General features: G+C 36.6%; 1 protein-coding gene across 3 annotated transcripts in view; it reads left to right on the top strand.

Moving 5' to 3' along the window:
* Positions 1–23,519, top strand: part of TOPBP1 (DNA topoisomerase II binding protein 1) — a 61,491-nt gene that overhangs the window by 2,146 nt on the left and 35,826 nt on the right. For 2 of the 3 annotated variants that reach the window (XM_063806230.1, XM_516761.9), the window contains 12 exons: positions 691–825; positions 1,903–2,046; positions 2,979–3,160; positions 4,350–4,546; positions 6,310–6,489; positions 7,203–7,369; positions 9,887–10,050; positions 10,197–10,447; positions 15,502–15,845; positions 16,490–16,662; positions 19,690–19,901; positions 21,698–21,984. In XM_063806230.1, the coding sequence (XP_063662300.1) occupies positions 691–825; positions 1,903–2,046; positions 2,979–3,160; positions 4,350–4,546; positions 6,310–6,489; positions 7,203–7,369; positions 9,887–10,050; positions 10,197–10,447; positions 15,502–15,845; positions 16,490–16,662; positions 19,690–19,901; positions 21,698–21,984 (2,436 nt within the window). The remainder of the gene's footprint in view (positions 1–690; positions 826–1,902; positions 2,047–2,978; positions 3,161–4,349; positions 4,547–6,309; positions 6,490–7,202; positions 7,370–9,886; positions 10,051–10,196; positions 10,448–15,501; positions 15,846–16,489; positions 16,663–19,689; positions 19,902–21,697; positions 21,985–23,519) is intronic. The other variant, XM_009446506.5, reaches the window with a different exon arrangement.

Here is a 23,519-nt window from a genome sequence, read left to right as displayed (position 1 = left end):
GCTTACTGGGTGTCAGGATATAGTAGCAAACAAGATACATAGAAACTTCCAGGGGAGAGAGACAAAAACTATATATATATATATAAATATGTATTTTTAAATAGAATAGACTAGAAGGGTAGAGGAAGGGTATTTGAGAAAGCCTGATTAGGATGGGCATCTCTGGGGAGGTGACATTTAAGCAGACCTGATTGAAGTGGGGGATTAAGTCAGGTGAAAACCTGGAAAAAAAGTATTCTGTGCTGCAAGATCAAGAGCAGAGCCTCTAAATGAGGTTATGGTTGGCTTGTTCCAGGGTTGGCAAGAAAGCGGGAGTGGCTGGAATAGAATAAGCAAGGGAGATGAGAAGTAAAGGTGGAAAGATAGGCAGGAAACCAGACTGTGTTGTTTTGAAGGCTGTAGTAAGAAATGTGGATTTTATTCTGGGTGTGGTGTGAAGACATTAGGTTTTGAGCAGATAGTGACATGATCTGACTTGTGTTTTTGAAAAGATTATTAGCTGCTGTGTAGAGAACAGATTTAGGGCAAGGAAGGGAAAAAGAGACCACTTGGGAGCCTTCTGCAGAGGTCTAAGTGAGATGTGATGGTGGCTTTCAATGGGGAAAAGGCTGGATTTGAGATGGAATTTGAATAGGACCTAAATACAGGAGAGTAATTTCAGGTACATTCTTATTTTATTTTTTCTTTCAGTCCATAAAAGAATTCCAATCAGAAGAATATCTTCAGATTATTACAGAAGAAGAGGCATTGAAGATAAAGGAGAATGATAGATCACTTTATATCTGTGACCCTTTTAGTGGCGTTGTCTTTGATCACCTCAAAAAGGTTTGCTGACTTCTAGTGTGTACCTTTGGTAGTCTATTTTTTGGTTTATCTTTGCTTTAGTGGACATACATTCTTTGCGGATTATGAAGTACTATGCAACTTATGAGTACATTGGAATTCTTTTGGTTTGGCAAGACCAGGATTGAAAGGCTAATTATGTTACAGTAGGCTTTTTTTGTTTGTTTGTTTGTTTTTGTTTTTGTTTTTTGGAGACAGAGTCTTGTTCTGTTGCCCAGGCTTTAGTGCAGTGGCACAATCTCAGCCCACTGCAACTTCTGCTTCCTTGGTTCAAGTGATTCTTGTGCCTTAGCCTCCTGAGTAGCTGGGTTTACAGATGTATATACACACCCGGCTGATTTTTTTATTTTTAGTAGAGAAAGGGTTTCTCGATGTTGGCCAGGCTGGGCTGGTCTTGAACTCCTGCACTCAAGTGATCCTCCCACCTCAGCCTCCCAAAATATTGGGCTTATAGGTGTAAGCAGTAAGGCAGTTTTCAGTGAAAGGGGCTTTTGAAGTTTATTTCTTTTCTTTTCTTTTTTTTTTTTTTCTTTTGTTATAGGGTCTCACTCTGTCGCCCAGGCTGGAGTGCAGTGACGTGATCTCAGCTCACTGCAACCTCCGCCTCCTGGGTTCAAGCAATTCTCTTGCCTCAGCCTCCCTAGAGACTGGGACTGCAGGTGCCCGCCACTGCACCCGACTAATTTTTGTATTTTTAGTAGAGACGGGGTTTCACCATGTTGGCCAGGCTGGTCTCGAACTCCTGACCTCAGGTGATCCACCCCTGCTCGGCCTCCTCTGAAGTGCTGGCATTACAGGCGTGAGCCACTGTGCCTGGCCTGAAGTTTATTTCTTTTGATAGCTTGCATTGTTTGATTTGCTTTTGTGTGTGAGTGTTTAATGTATAGTATCTCTGAGAAATTATATAGTCGTCTTTATTTTTTTCTTGTAATGATTTGCTGATTTCTCTACAGTGGTCATCAACTTTGGTAAAGAATTGGTGAATGTTACAAAATGTAATTTTGTAAGACTGGTGGTCTTTTCCTTCTTAACTCATTTAAACTTTTCTCTTTTTTGTAGCTTGGCTGCAGAATTGTTGGTCCTCAAGTAGTCATATTTTGTATGCACCACCAGCGATGTGTCCCAAGAGCCGAACATCCAGTTTATAATATGGTTATGTCTGATGTAACCATATCTTGTACAAGTCTGGAAAAAGAAAAAAGGGTAGATATTGATCTCATGATGATTGATCAATTTATATATCTATCTCTTATTCTTAATTTTTCACTGCATAGAAGATAGCTTAAAAGACTTTCCGCTTATTGTTCGTGACTTTTAACAAAGTTCAGTATACAACCACAGTGTGTATATATGTATACATGTACATTTTTTAAGTAAATTGAATATAGTAGAATTTGTTTTGTTGAAAACTGGCTAATTGAAATTTTTTGTTTTAATTTAAAAGGACACTCATTTTTTAATCACTTACATTTTTCCACTATAGGTGGACAGTCTTTAAAAAAAAGGATTCTAAATCGTTTGAATTGGGGAGGTGGAGGTTGCAGTGAGCCAACATCACGCCACTGCACTCCAGCCTGGGTGACAGAGCAAGATTTCGTTTTGGAAAAAAAAAAAAAGCATTCTAAGAGAGAGCTATAGAAATACATATATATATTTGGGACAGGGTCTTACTGTCACCCACGCTGGAGTGCAGTGGCACAATCACAACTCACTGCAACCTTGATTTCCTGGGCTCGAGTAATCTTCATGCCTCAGCCTCCCGAGTAGCTGGAATTACAGGCATGCACCACCAAGCCTGGCTAAAAATAAATATTTATATATTATATAGATATAATTTATGTTAAAAATACACATGTATATTAAAATATATAGAAGCAAAGATTTATACATCCTTTGTATAATAGTTTAATACATTCATGGAGTTGAAAGGGATAAATATAGGAAAATAATATTTTAAAAATATAATTCATACTTATCTCCCAAAAAATAATTTGGTTAATTATTTAACTTTATAATGTTATGTAACACTTATGTATTCAAACTGTCAACAGCAAAATGTATTTATGAGATAGTGTATAAAAGTGGAAGCAATATTGTTTGCTTCAGCATTAATGTGTTCTCTTTTGGGGCTGCAGGAAGAAGTTCATAAATATGTACAAATGATGGGCGGACGAGTATACAGAGACCTTAATGTATCAGTAACTCACCTTATTGCAGGAGAAGTTGGTAGCAAAAAATATTTAGTTGCTGCAAACCTGAAGAAACCTATTTTGCTTCCCTCTTGGATAAAAACACTTTGGGAGAAGTCACAAGAGAAGTAAGAAAGACATTTTTATATTTTCTAGATTTGAAAAAATGATGCATTCAATCATTTTTGGCATGTGATATACTCTTTGGACTTACTATTCAGGGAAAAAAATAGTGTCATTACTCTTTTCTCCAGCGAAAACGGAAGAGCAGAATCTACAAGCTCTTATTACCAAGATATAAGTTGACAGGCATAGAATGGGCCAAGGGTTTAGCATTAGCTACAGAGTAAGAAATGCTTTGGTGATAAAGTTCTCAGCTGTAAATATTTCTGAAATAATTGAGAAAACGAGTTTGGCAATTCTGTAGCTTTTATGTTGCATTATCCTTCAACACCATTCCCATATGTTAAGATAGATAATAAATTAGTCATTTTGGCAGTTGCATTCCTTCCAAAAGATGGCATATGTAAGGTTGAATATAAACATATGCAAGTCATCAGCTGAGATGTGATCATTTAATAAATGCTAATTGAGCCCATTTTACGTATCTGACCTGAGCTAGGCATTAGGTATATGTAGTAAGCAAAACAAGATAGTCACTTCCCTCATGGAGCTTAGAGCCTATTTCAAGGGGCACACTTCAGTTTCCCCTGCAACTAGATAAACAACCACAAGACCACACACCACAGAATTGTATTGGCATACGAATTATATTGGCATTTTTCTGGGCTTGTTTTCAACACCATCCAGCATATCCCAAATATGTCTCCATGTCAGCAACTCTCATTCCCAATGTGATTACTTCATCAGCACACCTCCCTAGCATGGCAACAGAATAATGATATTTTTGTTGGTATTTTGCCAAAAATCATTGCTTTTACTTGTATAGAATAATGGAAAGATTAAAAAGTTCATTTATCTAATAGGCAACCAAATTACCTTTGGGTTTTTAAGTAGAGATTCAGACTTATCATTTCGGAAAATATACTATGACCAGCAAGGGCTAGAGTTAAGGAAATATATATTTTTCCCTTAAAATGGTTTTGAGAGACTGTATCTGAAACAATTACTTTGTATTAGAGACATGTTATTGAACTAGGTGAGCAATTAGTGTAATTCTGTTTTGGTGGTTCTCCTTTGTAAAAAAAAGATTATAAATCCTAAAAAATGAGAGAAGCAATAGTGATATTTGTGTTGTTTTTCATTATTCTTCTGGTAAATTTAATATGTTCTTTTTTAACCATTTGATTCCCACAGAAAAATAACTAGATATACTGATATAAACATGGAAGATTTCAAGTGTCCTATTTTTCTTGGTTGCATAATCTGTGTGACTGGCTTATGTGGCTTAGACAGGAAAGAAGTTCAGCAACTCACAGTTAAGCATGGAGGTCAATACATGGGACAGTTGAAAATGAATGAATGTACACACCTCATTGTGCAAGAACCAAAAGGTAAAACTGTGTTTCACAAAGGGACAAATGAAACATTTTCTCTAGTATTTAATATTTTATTTTTATTTATTTATTTATTTATTTTGAGACAGAATCTTGCTCTGTTGCCCAGGCTGGAGGGCAGTGGCACAATCTCAGCTCACTGCAACCTCTGCCTCCCTTGATCAAGTGATTCTCCCAACTCAGCTTTCCGAATAGCGGGATTACAGGCACCTGCCACCACGCCTGAATAACTTTTTATTTTTAGTAGAGACGGGCTTTCACCATGTTGGCCAGACTGGTCTCTAACTGACCTCAATTGATCTGCCCACCTCGACCTCCCAAAGTCCTGGGATTACAGGCATGAGCCACCGTGCCCAGCCACTAGTATTTAATATTTTAAAATCTTTACAGAACAGCTTTTACTTCTGACATGTCATTAATCTAGTTTGATACTGTTTTCTCTAACATCTTGCAAAGATGTTTTCTCTAACATCTTGCAAAGTTTTAACTGGAAGACACACCTTGCGGCACATGAGGCAGTAAAAAATGAAAAAGACATTACGAACAAGAAAAATTCTTTAAAATTGCTATTAAGTTTGGTGTTACATAACATTATTCTGGATAATTTTTTATCAGCACTCTTAAGATATACACAAATTGATAAAAGATGAGTTTTGTTAATGTTTTTATTATTGCCCTTTATATGTATACTGTGTTTTACTAAGCTACCTAGATTGAGAAGAAATTACGATTAAATGGTAATTGTCCTTAAGTCAGAACTTTGAGTATGGCTGATTGTGATAGGATCACTGTGAGTAGAGTTGATACTGCTGTTCTTTTTCTGAATCTGAAGACAGTTCATTGTTGATTCTCTCAAGAATGCCAAAAAACCTTTCATGTGACATATTGACCTCAATTCCTCTGTGATACTGCTTCAAAATACATTGTGTTGAAGATTTTTAAGGTAATAAAAGATACATATTTTCAATATAATTTATCTTTTGGCTTATCTGTCCTGGACTTTAAGTAGAAGCCTGTTGACATTGGAATAGTCTGTTCAAAGTTGGGATTTATTATATAGCACAAATTTACAATTTTCACATTGTACAAGCTGGTTTAAAGAAATTAAGTGATGGAGCCTATATGCAAACCCAAGTCCAATATTAATTAAGTTACCCCACAGTTGCTCCTGTCTTCCTGCAGTTTGTATAAAAGATAAAACCTCTCACATGGCATATGTATTTATACAACACATAGAAAATATAATTAGGCAATAAGCTAAAATACTACTTTGTAATAAACTATGTAGCATACTGTTTAAGAGTAAGTACTGGTAACTTTAATTTTGTTGATAGGTTTTTGAAATAACCTGTTATAGCCGGGTGCGGTTGCTCACGCCTGTAATCCCAGCATTTTGGGAGGCCAAGGCAGGCGAATCACCTGAGGTCAGGAGTTTGAGACCAGCCTAGCCAACATGGTGAAACCCCGTGTCTACTAAAAATACAAAAAAATTAGCCAGACATGGTGGCACGTGTCTGTAATCCTAGCTATTCAGGAGGCTGAGGCAGGAGAATCGCTTGAACAGGAGGGAGGTGGAGGTTGCAGTGAGCCAAGATCTCACCACCGTACTCCAGCCTGGGCAACAGAGTGAGAGTCCATCTCAAAAAAAAAAAAAAAATTAACCTGTTATAATTTGAATATTTCTGCAAAGATAGATTGTAATGGTTTTCATTTCTTGGTTTCTTCTATTTTCTCTATTTCTTTCTTAATGAACGCCACAGGTCAGAAGTATGAGTGTGCCAAGAGATGGAATGTACACTGTGTGACCACACAGTGGTTTTTTGACAGTATTGAGAAAGGTTTTTGTCAGGATGAATCCATATACAAGACAGAACCTAGACCAGAAGCAAAGACTATGCCCAATTCTTCAACTCCTACCAGCCAGATCAACACAATTGATAGTGAGTCTCATTGAGATTAAAATAATTATTCTGAAGATAGTCATATTTCTATGTAATAATCAGTATGTTAATAGGATCACTGAGATAGGGAATTTCTTTTTCTTGTTTGCTGTGCTTCTAGGCATAATTGTATAATAGTCAAATTGTATAAAAAGTTAGCACTGAACTGTTCGTAATTTTCTTTTAGAATGAATGAATGCTGTCTTTTATGATGTAATGCAAAAGATGATCAAAGAAATTAAGAACAATGGTAGCTGGAGGCTTAAGATAAAAGTATTAATCTTTTAAACATTACATGCATATATTAATCTTTCCTTAATTTACAGTTTTGCTGCAGTTGTTATAGATCATCTGTATTTGTATAAAAATTAAAACCATTTCTATTTTGTATGTGTCGTGTTGGCAAAATGTTTAAAATATTTTTTCAAATGTAAGCTTCTTGGACCTTAAAGTCAGCAACTTCAGATTTTTATGGGAAACAAGACACTATTAAGAAAATGTGTTAAATCTATTTTCATTTAAATAAGATAGGAGGCTTAATTAATTTCATTTTCCCTTTTTATACTTTGCCACTAAGATTTCAGTAAACACCCCTGAATCTTACTTTGGAAGTTATTTATTGCCCTATATTTGTAAGAAAAGTTAATCCATAGACAATATGTAATCATGATTATTTTATCTCCCATAAATTTATACGTTTTCAAAATATGTAGGTCGTACTCTTTCAGATGTCAGCAATATTTCCAACATAAATGCAAGTTGCGTAAGTGAATCAATATGTAATTCACTTAACAGCAAACTGGAGCCTACACTTGAAAATCTAGAAAATCTGGATGTCAGTGCATTTCAAGCACCTGAAGATTTATTAGATGGTTGTCGGGTACGTCTTTATTATATAATACATGCAGTAGATGATATACATTAGCATTTCCTAGCCTGACTTTGAAGACCCTTCAGAGTTGGGCTTGCTCCTTACTATCTATGTAAACCCTCCACTCTAGCTAAGTAGATGCACTTACTAGACCATGTCCATCCTTTGGCTGCGAGAGTCCCTCTGCCTGCAAGGTATCTTCCTCTGTTATCTTTTAAAAGTTCATTTCAGGTTTTAACTCTTCTCTGAACCCTCCTAACTACATTAATCTTTTCATCTGCTATATTTCGAGAGCGCTTAGTTTCTGAACAACTTATTGGATTTTTTTTTTTTTTAATTTTTTTGAGATAGGGTCTCACTCTGTTGCCCAGGCTGGGATGCAGTGGCACAATCATAACTTCCTGTAACCTCGAACTCCTGGGCATCAGCCACCCCTCAGTCTCCCGAGCAGTTAGAACTACAGGCATGTGCCATTACACCTGGCTAATTTTTAAAATTTTTTTGTAGAGACAAGGTCTCACTATGTTGCCCAGGTTTGGACTTTAAACTATCATCTAAGTGTTTACAGTGTATTAGACACTGTGCTAATCATTTTATGTGTGTTAATATATATATATAATCGCATTTAAGTCCCACAAATAACTCTAAAATGGATATTATCTTGAGGGTAAGACTTAGAGAATTAAAATTCTTGTTCAGAGTCACACAGAGAGACATTAAGTGGCCAGTTATCTACTCCAAAGTCTGTATTCCTCACCATTAGAGCCACTGCTTTGTTTGGTATTTCTTGGGTTATTTAATTTTTTAGTATATGAATAACTGTCTTATAAGTTTGTTGATGGAAACAGCATATGCTATACTTTTTCCGCTGTCTTAGATTGGAATACTTAATGTATTCCTATTTGTAGAATGACTTGGCTGTGCACTAATTTTCACAGAGTAGCAAAAATTTAACCCTACCTTATTGTTAAGAAGGGAAATTGGAGCTGGGCTTGGTGGCTCATGCCTGTAATCCCAGCACTTTTGGGAGGCCAAGGTGGGCAGATACCTGAGGTCAGGAGTTGGAGACCAGCCTGGCCAACATGGTGAAACCCTGTCTCTACTAAAAATACAAAAAAAATTAGCTGGGCGTTGTGGCAGGCACCTGTAATCCCAGCTGCTTGGGAGGCTGAGGGAGGAGAATCACTTGAACCCAGGAGGCGGAGGTTACAGTGAGCCGAGATTGCGCCATTGCACTCCAGCCTGGTCAACAAGAGTGAAACTCCATCTCAAAATTTAAAAAAAAAAAAAAGGGAAATTCGGCAAATTACCTTTTTTTTTTTTTAAACTTGCCAACTTACAAAAGGTGGGTTTTTTGTTTTTGTTTTGAGACAGAGACTTGCTCTGTCGCCCAGGCTGGAGTGCAGTGGCGTGATCTCAGCTCACTGCAACATCTTCCTCTTAGGTTCAAGCGATTCTCCTGCCTCAGCCTCCTAAGTAGCTGGGATTACAGGTGCATGCTAATTTTTCTATTTTTAGTAGAGGTGAGGGTTTCACCATATTGGCCAGGCTGGTCTTGAACTTCTGACCTCAAGCAGTCTGCCCACCTTGGCCTCCCAGAGTGTTGGGATTACAGGCATGAGCCACCACACCTGGCCCAGAGGTGTTGTGTATGATGTTTTATCCTAGACTAATTCTAGATATAGCTTTTAATTATTTCTTACATATAGAAAGTATATGATTCCAAATATTTGTTAAAATATATTCTAGTAATGGGGGTGATTTAATTTGGGGTATAAATGCAGTTTGGAGTAGATTTGTCATACTTAAATTTTTTTAAGGGCACCTTATGTAAAATAGAGGTAAAATGATTTTATATTGATTAAATTGGTTTAAATATATATATACTGATAGCTAAAAATAAATTACTGCATACATGTTATCCTCAAAGCATTGTGTTCAGTTCTTTGACTTATATATATTTTTTGTTCAGTCAACTCTGTGAGTAAGGTAACATCAATTTATAGGTAAGAAAATTGATTTAAAGAGCTTAAGCAACTTGCCTATTTTCGTTAATCATAGGCAGCTGGAAAAAACAACCCCCTCCCGCCCCCGCCCACACACACACACACACACACACAATTTAAGCCCAGGTGTTCAGAATTCAGACAGTTAACTACAGTTTACTTTTATAATTACTTTAAAATTTACAAGTAAGCTTCACAGTTAAAGAAGTTACCTGCATTTTAGAAATTGGTATGCACTAATATTTAGAAGATGTTGGACTCTGGCTTCTATTTTATTTATAGCCACAAAATACTTATCAAGTATCTACTGTGAAAGATAATGCTGTATGAGATTGTAAAGAGTGATTAAAAGCTCAAAGTTGCAGAACTGTTAAAAAATCAAAAGTTTCAGAATGTATTTATTCATATATCTTAAATGTACACAAGTTGTCTTATTTATACACAGTGGATTTAGATATTTTTAGTTTTTTTCTATTGAGAGAAAGCATGTTATGTATATTAAATATTTTCTTTCTTGCAGATATATCTTTGCGGTTTTAGTGGCAGAAAGCTAGATAAACTGAGAAGACTTATTAACAGTGGAGGTGGAGTTCGTTTTAACCAGCTAAATGAAGATGTAACTCATGTTATTGTGGGAGATTATGATGATGAATTGAAGCAGTTTTGGAATAAATCAGCCCACAGGTTTTTTTCGTTTTTAATTCAAAGCAATTTCTACTACATAATTTTTCTTAAAATTGCATATCCACGCAGTTCTGGAAACTGCATGACAAGTGGGATGATGGTCTTTATAGCTTGCACTAATACATAACTATGTGCTATTTTTGTAGGCCTCATGTAGTGGGAGCAAAGTGGTTGCTAGAGTGTTTCAGTAAAGGTTATATGCTTTCTGAAGAACCATATATCCATGCTAATTACCAGCCAGTGGAAATTCCAGTTTCACATCAGCCTGAAAGTAAAGCAGCTCTTTTAAAAAAGAAGAACAGCAGCTTCTCTAAGAAAGACTTTGCTCCTAGTGAAAAGCATGAGCAAGCTGATGAAGATCTGCTCTCTCAATATGAAAATGATAGCTCCACAGTAGGTAAGAAATGCTTGATTAGTATTTGTAGTTAGTAAGAAATATTTTAGTAGCCTAATACGTACATATGTGTTCTCTGCCAAGTTTTCTAGATTTTAAGTTAAATTAACCTTTTTCTTTCCTTAAAGTTTTCCTTATAACTTTTTTTCTGAGCAGGCAAGACAAGAGGGTCCTGAACCCTTTAACCGTCTCTCCTGTCTCCAGCTAACTAGCTCTATTTTGATTTGTTATATATACAGGCATTGCTTGGTTTGTGTGTGAGTTTGTAATATCATGAGCCTTTTATTAAAACCTTGTAACAAATACCTCTTACTGGATTATTGTGGTCTTTAATGCATGAAACTGTACTGTGGACTACCGCCTCAGTATGTACTCTTATCATGTAGTAAGGTAAATTGCCAGTGAAGCATTATAAACATCATTACTTCTTTTTTATTTAAAAAAAAGCCTTTATAAAATACCTAATATAGCCAAAAATATATACATTTAAGTAAATTTAATGTGTATCATAACTTAAAATCTGAAGTTAATCAGAATTTTAATCTACCTCGAATAAAACAAGAACCTTAGAAAACTTTTTTTTTTTTTTGAAGCAGGATTTCGCTCTTGTTGCGCAGGCTGGAGTGTAGTGGCATGATCTCAGCTCACTGCAACCTCTGCCTCCCAGGTTCAAGTGATTCTTTCTGCCTCAGCCTCCCAAGTAGCTGGGATTACAGGCATGCGCCACCACCCCTGGCTAATTTTGTATTTTTAGTAGAGATGGGGTTTCTCAGTGTTGGCCAGGCTGGTCTTGAACTCCCGACCTCAGGTGATCCACCCGCCTTGGCCTCCCAAAGTGCTGGGATTACGGGCGTGAGCCACTGAGCCCAGCCTAAAATACTTTAATGATCACAACTAGCCCTGCTCCCTCTCTCCACTCATCAACATACTCAGCTTATGTGATTTTGTCTAGTATTTTCATTATCTTTTAACATCTTACAATTAGGCATTATTATGCTTTTATATGGTCAGTATTTGTTTCATTTACTAACACGTTTAACTGTTTCTTTGCTCTCCCCAGTTCTTTTTACATCTGAGACCTCTCTTTTGGAATCATTTTCTTTCTTCCTAAAACAATATCCTTTAGAAACTCCTTTAGTTTCTCTAAGACTCTTCGGCTGGGTATACAGTTCTAGACAGTTTCTTTAAGCACAGAGATATTGTTTCATTGTCATCTATTTCCCTGACTGCTGGATAGGAGGTCAGATATCAGTCTGTCATTCCTTTACAGGTAATCTGTCTTTATCCTCTGGCTGTTTTTAAGATAGTCTTCCTTTTGGTTTTTGTGTCCTAGAGCTTTACCATTTATTTGTCCTGCTTGAGATTCACTGTGCCTTCTGAATCTGAGAATTAGTAGATTTTTTGCTTTTTGTTAGGTCAAAAAATGTTTATTATCTCTTTGAATATTGCCTCTCCCCCATTCTCTATATTCTCTTAACTCCCATTTGCTTTGCATGTAGGTCACTTAACCTGTCCTTATCTTCCATCTTTTTGTCTTTCTGTGATTTATTATGTGTAATTCCTTCAGATTTTTTTCCAGATCACGAATCATCTCTTCCGCTATTGCCTAATCTGTTTTACCCATCCATTAAATTTTCTGTTTTAATAATTAATTTTTCAATTCCTAGAAGTTTTAGCTTTTTAAATAGTCTGTCATTTATTTTTTTACTTTTAAAAATAGAGATAGGGTGCTACTATGTTACCCAGGCTGGTCTTGAACTCCTGGGCTCAAGCAGTCCTCCCACCTCAGCCGCCCAAAGTGCTGGGATTGCAGGTGTGAGCCACCACACCCAGCCAAGTCTGTCATTTTGTATTTGTATTTTTTGTTCTTTATTTCTTAAAACACATTAAACCTATCAAAACATCTGTGAATTGTTCTGTTGGCTGTTGTTTATGGTGCCTGGTTTTCTTGTGTTTTGTGATTTTTATTGTGAACTTGTACTTACTAGGACTCTAGGAATTCTAAGAAACTTGGGGTAGGGGTTTGTTACCCCAGAAAATGTTCATGTTTGGGTCTGCTAGGTGCCTAGGAGTTTACAGACTCAATACGCCTTTAAGTTGGTGTATTGGCTGGAGGTTTCTTAGACCTCCAGCTATATGAATTTATACCCAAACCTACTTTGAGGACCAGCCTCTGATGAACAGATTCTTAGGAGAGATGTTTTTTCCCCTTGACACAAAGCCAGTGTTCTTGACCTCTTCCTTTACAGGGCAGATTTGTTGTTGGTTGGTTGGTTAGTTTTGGTCTATTTACTAAAGATATGTCTCTTCATGGGTTCTGGGCTTGTTCTCTCAGGGTATACTCTCCTTCACCTCTAAGTTTTATGAAACCAAAGGATTGGCTCCTATCTCTTGTGTGATACCTTTACATTCCAAGGGTCTGGGTTACTGCACAGATATTTAATAGATTTTAACTAACCATTAGCTTTAGTAACTACTTAACGTTCTGGATTTAGTAACCACTTTAGTGGTCTGGATTTTAATATTTTATCCTGTATTTTGAAGTGTTTTTAGTGAGAGTGTTTCAAAGATCCTAGCCCACCATATTTCTAGAGAGGGAATTCCTAGCATTCCTTTTTTATTTACACTATTTCCGTACTATAAAATTGACTTTTCTCAAACCATTTACTTATGCTTTAGTATTGTATCACATCAGGAAATCATCTTAATTTTCCAGGATGCTGTGGTGTAACTGAAAGTGATTTTTTTTTTTTTTTTTTTTTTTTTTTTTGGAGACAGGGTCTCACTCGATATATCACTGAGGATGGAGTGTAGTGTCACAAGCTTGGATCACTGCAACCTCCTCCTCCCGAGTTCACGCAATTCTCTTCCCTCAGCCTCCTTAGTAGTTGGGAGTACAGGTGTGCACCACCACGCCCAGCCAATTTTTGTATTTTTAGTAGAGATGGGGTTTCACCATGTTGGCCAGGTTGGTCTCAAACTCCTGGCCTCATGTGATCCTCCTGTCTTAGCCTCCCAGAATGTTGGGATTACAGGCTTGAGCCACTGCACCCAGCCAGCAATTTTATATACTATCCTTCAGCCAAGGGTACTTGGTGTAGGGCAGGTGATTAGTTTCTTAAACCTTCCTAAGACAGCTAGTGGTTTACTGACTTTATAAGGATTAAGTGATGGTAAATCTCAGTGGATCACCAAGCATCTTAGAAAGTCTATAATAAAGTATTTTATAATTAATTCTTAAAATGGCTTTTGATTTAAGGGAGTTTTTTTTTTTTTTTTTTTTTTTTTGAGATGGAGTCTCGCTCTGTCACCAGGCTGGAGTGCAGTGGCGTGGTCTTGGCTCACTGCAACCTCTGCCTTCTGGGTTCAAGTGATTCTCCTGCCTCAGCCTCCCAAGTAGCTGGGATTACAGGCACGCGCCACCATGCCCAGCTAATTTTTCTATTTTTAGTAGAGATGGGGTTTCACCATGTTGGCCAGGCTGGTCTTGAACTCCTGACCTTGTGATCCACCCACCTCGGCCTCCCAAAGTGCCGGGATTACAGGCGTGAGCCACCGCGCCCGGCCCTAGGGGAGCTTTTTGAATGATAGGTTTATTATGTAGTATCTCTTAGGCTTTTGGGTGCGGTCTGTTTGAAAAGAGATCCTACTGCTAAAATAAATGGAAAGAACTGCTGTAGAACATGTTAGTTTATTGTGAGTCTCTTAATAACTTCAAAGTTTTACTGATGGTTTATAAGAACTTAGTATTTCTACTTTGTTTTTATAGTAGTAGTCTAAAATTCTACTGGATTTCTTCCTCTTTCCCATCTTACCAACAACATATAGACATCGAAAAAAGTTATTTTTTTCTCCTAGATGTGACTGCAAAATAATTGTACTTGCAAAAAATAAAAAGGTTTTTACTTATAAAACAAACTGTTTACATTTTAACAAAACTGTTTAAAAAACTTTCCGGAATGTTTTATAGTATTGCCTCACCTTTAATTCCATCTAAGCATATTCATTCTCATGAGTATATCTGTAAATTATAAGTATACTATTACCCTTTGTTCCTTATATTATGAAACCAAGGGTCAAAGAGACTATAAAACTAGAACCCAGCTCTCCTGACTTACTGACCAGTAAACTCCCTAGACAAAACTATGCTTCCTTAGTGCAAATAAGTACAATTTTAATACTTATGTTTAGTAGGAGTCATAAGTTCCTAATATATATTGCAGTGTACTTAATTTACAAGTTCCTAATGTATATTACAATTTACTTAAAAATGAAAATGCTAGTGTCTGTTGGAGATAAGGATAGAAGTACGAAGATGGCATTATAACATGGTGGTGTGAACTCTGGAGTTAGACAGACTTTGGTTTGTATCTCATTTCTGCCACTTAACTGTGTGACCTTAGGCAAGTTACATAACCTCTTCAAGCCTGAGACTCCTTTTGTACAAAAGGGATGTACTGATAGTATCAGCCTCACAGTTAGCATTATGTGAGCATTACATGCATTTGTAAAGCACTTAGTCACAGTGCTTATATAAATGAAAGAGTGATTCTTGAATAGCTTCCAGCCTTGTTGGAATCACATAGCAGGGCAAACGTTTTCTCTAAAGGAGTAGACAATAAATATTTTAGGATTTGCCAGCCACTTCCTTATAGTTATTTCCATGTTAAGGGCTTGACAGTTATACCATTTAGACTTGTTAATTTTTTTCTTAATGATAGTTTCTTAATTTTATGGTGAATCATCTAAACCAGTTTTGGAACTAAGTCCTGTTGGAGCTATATAATTTTAAACTAATTCAAGTTTCCATTATACTAGGAATACCTAGAACTAACATGATTGCTCTTGTCCTTCCTAATGGATGATGGTAATACTGATAAGGACTCTTGGTAACCCCGAAGACGGGGTGAATCCATATCCCTTTATTATACACGTAAGCTTTAGTTTTGTAAGTATGGTCAAAATTATCAGATTCCATGTTACATTAATATCCTTGCTAGGAAGTAAACTGTATAAGGTAAATTGTTGGTTAGAAAACATTTACTTTTCTCTTTCAGTTGAGGCTAAGACGTCTGAAGCCAGGCCCTTTAATGATTCTACTCATGCTGAGCCCTTGAATGATTCTACTCACATTTCTTTGCAAGAAGAAAACCAGTCTTCTGTCAGTCATTGTGTCCCTGATGTTGCTACAATTACTGAAGAAGGCTTATTTAGCCAAAAGAGTTTCCTTGTTTTGGGTTTTAGTAATGAAAATGAATCTAACATCGCAAACATCATAAAAGAAAATGCTGGGAAAATCATGTCCCTTCTGAGCAGAACTGTTGCGGATTATGCTGTGGTTCCTCTGCTGGGGTGTGAAGTGGAAGCCACTGTGGGAGAAGTTGTTACAAATACATGGCTGGTAAGACAACACTAGTGGTTGAAATAAAGTATCGAAGGATATCTGAATGCCAAGAAGGTTAATGTTTATTTCTTAGACAGTTCAGTTACAGTAAATCAATGTTTGGACTTGAACACTCTTGATTTTGCTTTTAGCAAGGGAAATTCAAAATTAAATGTGCAAGCTTCTTGGCCTAATCCCGATACAGTAGAGATTACTGTTTCCCAGGGCCACAGCAGCAACATTCCTTCTTAGGAGGTCACTCTAGGGTCATCTCATACTATTTGTCTTGTTTTCTCATAACCAAAGCATCACTGGTAATTTCACTGTTGATTTTTTTTTTAACATTCCAAGAATTATGAGAAAAATAGTATAAACTAATACATTAGAAGGAATGAAATTTAAAGCAACATTCAGTAACTCTAATAATAGATCTTACCGATTTTAATAGCCTAATGTAATTAGTCGATGTATGTATATGTGTGTATGTATATATATACTCTAACATTATGATATGAAATGTATTGAGAATGAGCATACACAAGTTTGTATTAAAGTAAAATTTCTTCTTATCAAAACTAAATTATTGCTTCTGTACCTGAACCAATGTTAACCACTGGTTGCTTATTTCAGGTTGGCTTTACTATTTCTTTTGTTTTTAAAAGGTTACTTGCATAGACTATCAGACTTTGTTTGATCCAAAGTCGAATCCTCTCTTCACACCAGTCCCAGTAATGACAGGAATGACTCCTTTAGAGGATTGTGTTATTTCATTTAGCCAGTGTGCTGGAGCAGAAAAAGAGTCTTTAACATTCCTAGCAAACCTCCTTGGAGCAAGGTATGTAATATTTTTAATGCACCTGTTGTATTGGTGTATCTTTTTATTTATTTTGACTTCTTGGAGAGCATTCAAATTAGAATTTGGTTGGGTGTCTTTATTATATTTATGAGTGTTAGTGGTTCCTTCTCCACTCCCACTGCTTCACTTGACTAGCCTTAAAAAAAAAAAGTGCCTCTGTTGTCCAAAGATGAAAACTTAGGTATCATTAGAGGTAATAACTGCAGTGGGTCCAAACACATGAAATAGTGTTTAAGTTGTGACTTCATAATGACACCAAATAAAGTAAGGTAATTGGTCATCTTTGAAAGATGCTAGAGAACCAGTCCATTACTTTGAAAGCTGACAAAAGGAAAGGATCAAGGAATTACCTTGCATTTCCTGTGCAGTTTGCATCAGGGTAACATGATAGTGGATACGGCAAAGTTTCCCTTTATAAAGATGTTTCAACAAACAAACAAATAAATAAGGAATGATAAGATTATAACCCCTAATGAATGAAAGAATCTAGGCATTGAACATCAATAGTCGATCACACAATAAAGGGACAAGACATGATGTGCCTTCTTGCAAAGAATACACCACCACTTTGAAGTAGTCTTGCCAAAATAATCAAACCTCAATCTGATGATGCTTCTAGATCCAATTCCCAATTTATAGGAAATGCAAACAGCAGAATAACACGTTAAACTATACCACAGTGATATAATCAGCAAGACCCAGACTTTAGTACAACTCTGGCATAAATGATCCAGTGTCTTCAACGAATATATATTAAGGGCATGGAAAAGAAGGTGGGAACCTATAAGCTAAAAGACTTGAAAAAGCAAAAGCCTAAATGTAGTCTTTAAAGTTGCCGTTATTTGATTATAGAAAAGTAAAGAAGTGATTACTATAAGTGTCCAAATAGGCCAAGCACAGTGGCTCACACCTGTAATCCCAGCACTCGGGAGGCTAAAAGATTGCTTGAGCTCAGGAGTTCAAGACCAGCCTGTACAACATAGTGAGACCTCGTCTCTATTTAAAAAATAATAAAAAAAAATGAGCCAGGCATGGTGGCATGTGCCTATGGTCCCAGCTACTCGGGAGGCTAAGGCAGGAGGATTACTTGAGCCCAGGAGACCAGGGCTGCAGTGAGCTATGATCACACAACTATACTCCAGCCAGGGCAACAAAGTGAGATCCTGTCTCCAAAAAAAAGCCCAAATAGTGGCTACTATTAAGAAGGGAGGGAAGGGGGGTTATATGGCATGTTGGAGAGGTTCTGGGGTAGTTAGCAAGATTCTGTCTTCTGACCTGGGTGGTGGACTTAAGGGTTTCACCTTATAATAATTCGTATAGCTGTATATTTCTTTTTTTGCTGTTTTCTGTTTGAATTATATGAAATAATAAAATTCTTTTAAAACTGAAATTGTGGAAGATAATAACATACATGATGACAGACTCCACTGGATATAGCTAAAGCTGTACTCAGCAGGAAAGTCATGCAAATTCTGAAATAGAATAATTGGGACTAGCCCTAACAGTTATTAAAATATATTTTGTGGCCAGGTCTGGTGGTTCATGCCTGTAATCCTAGCACTTTGAGAGGCCGTGGCAGGAGGCCAAGTTCAACACCAGCCTGGACAATATACTGAGACCCTGTCTTTACAAAAAATTTTAAAAATGAGCCAGGCAATGTAGCATAAATCTGTAGTCTCAGTTATTTGGGAGGCTGAGGTGGGAGGATTGTTTGAGCCTGGGAGGTCAAGGCTGCAGTGAGTCACAGTGGCGCCACTGTACTCTAGCCTGGAGGACAGAGCAAGACCCTGTCTCAGAAAACAAACAAACAAATATATATTTTGTGAAACTTCACTAAATAACAGTGTGGTTACGTGTAGCAGAAAGTTTAATTAATGGACAGCAAATGTAGCAGGAGACCCAAATGTAAAAAGGAATTTACGATACAAGTGACATTTCAAATATATATAAGGAAGACATGGCTTATTCAATAAATAGGATTCATTAAAGTTGGAGCAGTATCTCATATCTAAATAAGTACTGAATGGATTGGTGGGTTAAATGTAAAAGATGAAATTATAAAAGTACTAAGATAAACACAAAACATAGAAAAAAAAGTGCTAGGAAACATGGGAAATTTAAAAATCTGAAAAGTTGGGAACTAGAACGTAAAACCCAGAAGTCATAAGAGAAATCACGGATTTCTGTTCAATCTCAAGTCGTAGACTTCTTTTTCTGCCCCGTATTCTCTGTGTTTAATATCCTATGATCTTGAGGCACTTAATTTCTCTGTATTTTTTCCCATGTCTATACTTAAATATTGAGAGGATCAAATGAGATAATATGTAGAAATGCTTTGGAAAGTTGTAGTAAGTTAAAAAATAATAATAATGTTATTTATACACTTTGCTCCTGTCATTTTTTCTGTGCCTTCTTTTGGGAGGAAAGGACAAGGTGTGGGGGCGATAACTAATTAAGGAGGTAATTTTGGCTGTGTGAGGTGGTTCACGCCTGTAATCCCAACTTTAGGAGGCTGAGGCAGGAGGATCACTTGAGCTCAGGAGTTCGAGACCAGGCTAGGCAACATTGTGAAACCCCATCTCTACAAAAAATACAAAAATTAGCCAGGTGTTGTGGTGTACACCTGTAGTCCTAGGTACTGGGGAGGCTGAGGTGGGAGGATGGCTTGAGCCTGGGAGGCGGAGGTTGCAGTGAGCTGTGATTGTGCCACTGCACTCCAGTCTGGACAACATAGCAAGACCCTGTCTCAAAAGGATTTTTGCTGTCTGTTCTTTGCATGTCTAATTATGTTTTTATAAAAAGTTTGTTACAGCAATACATTTTTACCCTAGAGTAAGCATTTGTAAGGGGATTAGCTTAATTTCAGATAGAGTAAACCAACTTTTAATCAGTATTTTTTTTTATACTTACATGATCTCTAACCACACTGTTGTGTTGGAAATTTTGTTAGTTTTGCGGGTTAATTGTATATGTGACCATTTCCACTTCTTTAAACATAAATTTCAGTGTTCAAGAATACTTTGTTCGCAAATCCAATGCAAAGAAAGGCATGTTTGCCAGTACTCATCTTATACTGAAAGAACGTGGTGGCTCTAAATATGAAGCTGCAAAGAAGTGGAATTTACCTGCAGTTACTATAGCTTGGCTGTTGGAGACTGCTAGAACGGGAAAGAGAGCAGACGAAAGCCATTTTCTGATTGAAAATTCATCTAAAGAAGGTTAATACTTTTATTCTGTTCTTTTATATATATTTACAACTAGATGGTTTCTGGGATATAAATGTGCCAATGCTTGTGTTTAGGAAAGGTCATTGATTTTTGCTTTTCACATTGGGTGCAGTGAGGGTCTCAGTGTTTGAAGTCTGCAGATGTAAGCTTGGCTCCTATTTACGGTTGATTCTTTCTATGGCTCATAGTAACACACTATGTAATTAACATGCTATCTCTCCTCTTATCTTTGGGCTTCTGCATGTTTCCTGTAGACCACCTCACAGTTGCCTGCTCTTCCTGCTTATCTTTCAGTTCTCAGCTAAGATACCACTTTCCCTGGGAAGCCTTTCATTTTTTCTTTTTAATTATTATTACACTTTAAGTTCTGGGGTACATGTGCACAATATGGGGGTTTGTTACATATGTATTACATGTGTCATGTTGGTTTGCTGCACCCATTAATTCGTCATTTACATTAGGTATTTCTCCTAATACTATCCCTCCCCCATCCCCCCATCCTACGACAGGCCCCGGTGTGTGATGTTCCCTGCCCTGTGTCTGTTCAATTCCCATCTATGAGTGAGAACATGCGGTGTTTGGTTTTCTGTCCTTGTGATAGTTTCCTCAGAATGATGGTTTCCAGCTTCATCCATGTCCCGACAAAGGACATGAATTCATCCTTTTTTCTGGCTGCGTAGTATTCCATGGTGTATATGTGCCACATTTTCTTAATCCAGTCTATCATTGATAGACATTTGGGTTGGTTCCAAGTCTTTGCTATTGTGAATAGTGCTGCAATAAACATATGTGTACATGTGTCTTTATAGTAGCATGATTTGTAATCCTTTGGGTATATACCCAGTAATGGGATGGCTGGGTCAAATGGTATTTCTAGTTCTAGATCTTTGAGGAATCGCCACACTGTCTTGGGAAGCATTCTTGACTCACCAAGTATGGCCTTTGTCTTGGTATAATGTTTTTTGTTTCACCATGACACTCTGTATCATCCCTTTTATCTCTTACCTCAGTGTTATAATGGTTGTTTATTTTGTGTCTTCCTGCTAAATTTAAAGTTCCAGAAAGGCAGTGAACATGCATGTCTTGTGAATTCTGTATTTCCCATGTCTAACACTAGGCCTGGCATGGAGTAGCTATCTAATAAGGTTTTTTGTTAAATGTTGAAAAAAGGTGGAAGGCAGAGGTGGAAGAATACAGTACCCTCTCTTGTAAGATAATAGCATCCATGGGCAAACTTCAGGGACATATCAGCAGCTTGGGAATACCTCTCAGAGTCATTACTTATTTTGCCAGACAGACTGGTAATTTTATGACTGAGGCTAAGTGATGTTCATGTCATATTAAAATTTGATTAAGGACTTTCCAAAACTAGACTGTAGTTAACTCTGAGTACCTGTAATTGAGATTTTCTTTTTACTCTGTCATTGACTAGAAAGACATTCACTGATAACAATTTTTGGCAAATAGGCTTATTGAGACATAGCAAGATGAAACAGGAAATCTATTTTTATTTTTTCAGTTAATGTGCTTGTCTAACTCAACATATATTTAATGCATAATCTGGTTTGTTTCTTGGAAAGTAGGTATATAATTTTGTGATTTAAAGTGTACCTGAGAATTGACATGAAAACTAACAGATTAGGATGCCAAGGTAGATGGATCTCTTGAGCCCAGGAGTTATGCAAGAAAGAAAGGAAAGAAAACAGTATAAAATATTACTTCTTGTGTACCGGGAAAAAGTGGGCATTAGTGGCTCATATTTGTTTCTTTTCATTTTAAATCTCTAGAACGAAGTTTGGAAACAGAAATAACAAATGGAATCAATCTAAATTCAGATACTGCAGAGCATCCTGGCACACGCCTGCAAACTCACAGAAAAACCGTCGTTACACCTTTAGATATGAACCGCTTTCAGAGTAAAGCTTTCCGTGCTGTGGTCTCACAACATGCCAGACAGGTCGCAGCCTCCCCAGCAGTAGGACAACCACTTCAGAAGGAGCCCTCGTTACACCTGGATACACCATCAAAATTCCTGTCCAAGGACAAACTCTTCAAGCCTTCCTTTGATGTGAAGGTAAGGTTTATAGGCAGTGGTCCCAGAGTTAACAGTTTTACCATTTATAAAGTTAAAGCACCAAATTTGGCATCACCTCTGAAGTGTAGTAATAAGTTTTCCAGAGACATTGGCAAGTAGATTTATGTTACTGAGTTTGAACGTTTTGAGTCCTAGTATACATTTAGGGTTAAGGTAACAGCTATAGATAAATATGGTGTGAAATTAGGACATCTGGGTTCAAGTACTGGATCGATCTTGAACTGTATGACTAGGCCAATCATTTAACATATCTGAGCTTCAGTTTGTTTTTTCATACAAAGAAGATAATATTTGCTCTGAAAATTCATAGATTATAAAGATCAAATGATGAAATCACTTTATAAACTATAACATGTAAACACACTGCTACTTTATATATTGGTTCTCAGAGTACACCCAGGATTTGCCTTCTGAAAATGTGTGTATATCACCTTACTTGAATTGTTTCCTGTAAAGACATGAGTTAAGTCTGTGTTTTAGTTTGATCTCGTGAGCATTGTAGTATGGCTCCCTTTCTGAAAAATGCATTTGTAAATCAGGGGCTAATGTAATCTTCCAAATAATTTTCTTTGATTTTTCCAAAACTGATTTTCATCATTATTTCTTTAGTAGCTTTTGACCTCTTAAGTGGCTGTTCAAACCCACTGTCTATGATTTCTTTATCCACGAACTTTTGAAGAATTATTTTACTCATTCACGTGTTGATATTTTTGCTTGTAGGGTATTTAGAAGCAATATTTTAATAATTTTTATTGTGTTTTGGAGCAGACTTACTAAAAAGTTTATAGATTATTCATATTCAGAAAATAAATATTAATTGATATCCAGGACAGTTTTCCCCAGGCTAATTTATGCCTTTATTTTTGGTCAGAATTCCAGTGACGCACATGAAAAAAAATGTGTCTTTACTATTAAACTCAAAATTCTAAGTTTTCACATGAAATCTCTTCTGAGGTAACATTTTGTACTGTGATTAATACTCAGGTCCATATCCCTTAAGACATAGAGGAAAATCAGTCTTGGGAACTGTGAGGTGTAGGATCAAGCCTCTTCTTTGCCTCCTACTGCCTTTTAAAAGCAAGTCAACCTCTTTCGGCTTCATTATTCTCATCTATAAAATCCAGATGATCTCTAAAGTGTCATAGCTCACAGACTCTCTGAAGAGCAAATGTAATAATATTGGTGGGCAAGAAAATAGTAGAGATATTTTCAGTCATTGAGACCATTCTTATATAGATACTTTGCAATAAAAGTTTTGCAGTGGAAAGCTGATAGTTCTGAATAGCCTCAGTACAAAAAACACATTTAAAGATTTTATTGTTTAGAGTCATAGTTTATTGAGCAGTGTTTTTCCTCTTTTTTCTTTCTTTTTTGATGGCACATAAATAATGCTTCATCTTATAATCTTATAAGCATTATAATGCTTCATCTATAATCTTATAATCAGATGATAATCTTATTATCATCCTCAAACTGATATAATATGTGGTATGTTGAATTCTTTACTTAAAACA

The sequence above is a fragment of the Pan troglodytes genome, chromosome 2, assembly GCF_028858775.2.
Source record: "Pan troglodytes isolate AG18354 chromosome 2, NHGRI_mPanTro3-v2.0_pri, whole genome shotgun sequence".
Classification (NCBI taxonomy): Eukaryota; Metazoa; Chordata; class Mammalia; order Primates; family Hominidae; genus Pan; species Pan troglodytes.
Note: the sequence above shows the minus strand (reverse complement) of the source record. Positions and strands in the feature narration are given on the sequence as shown.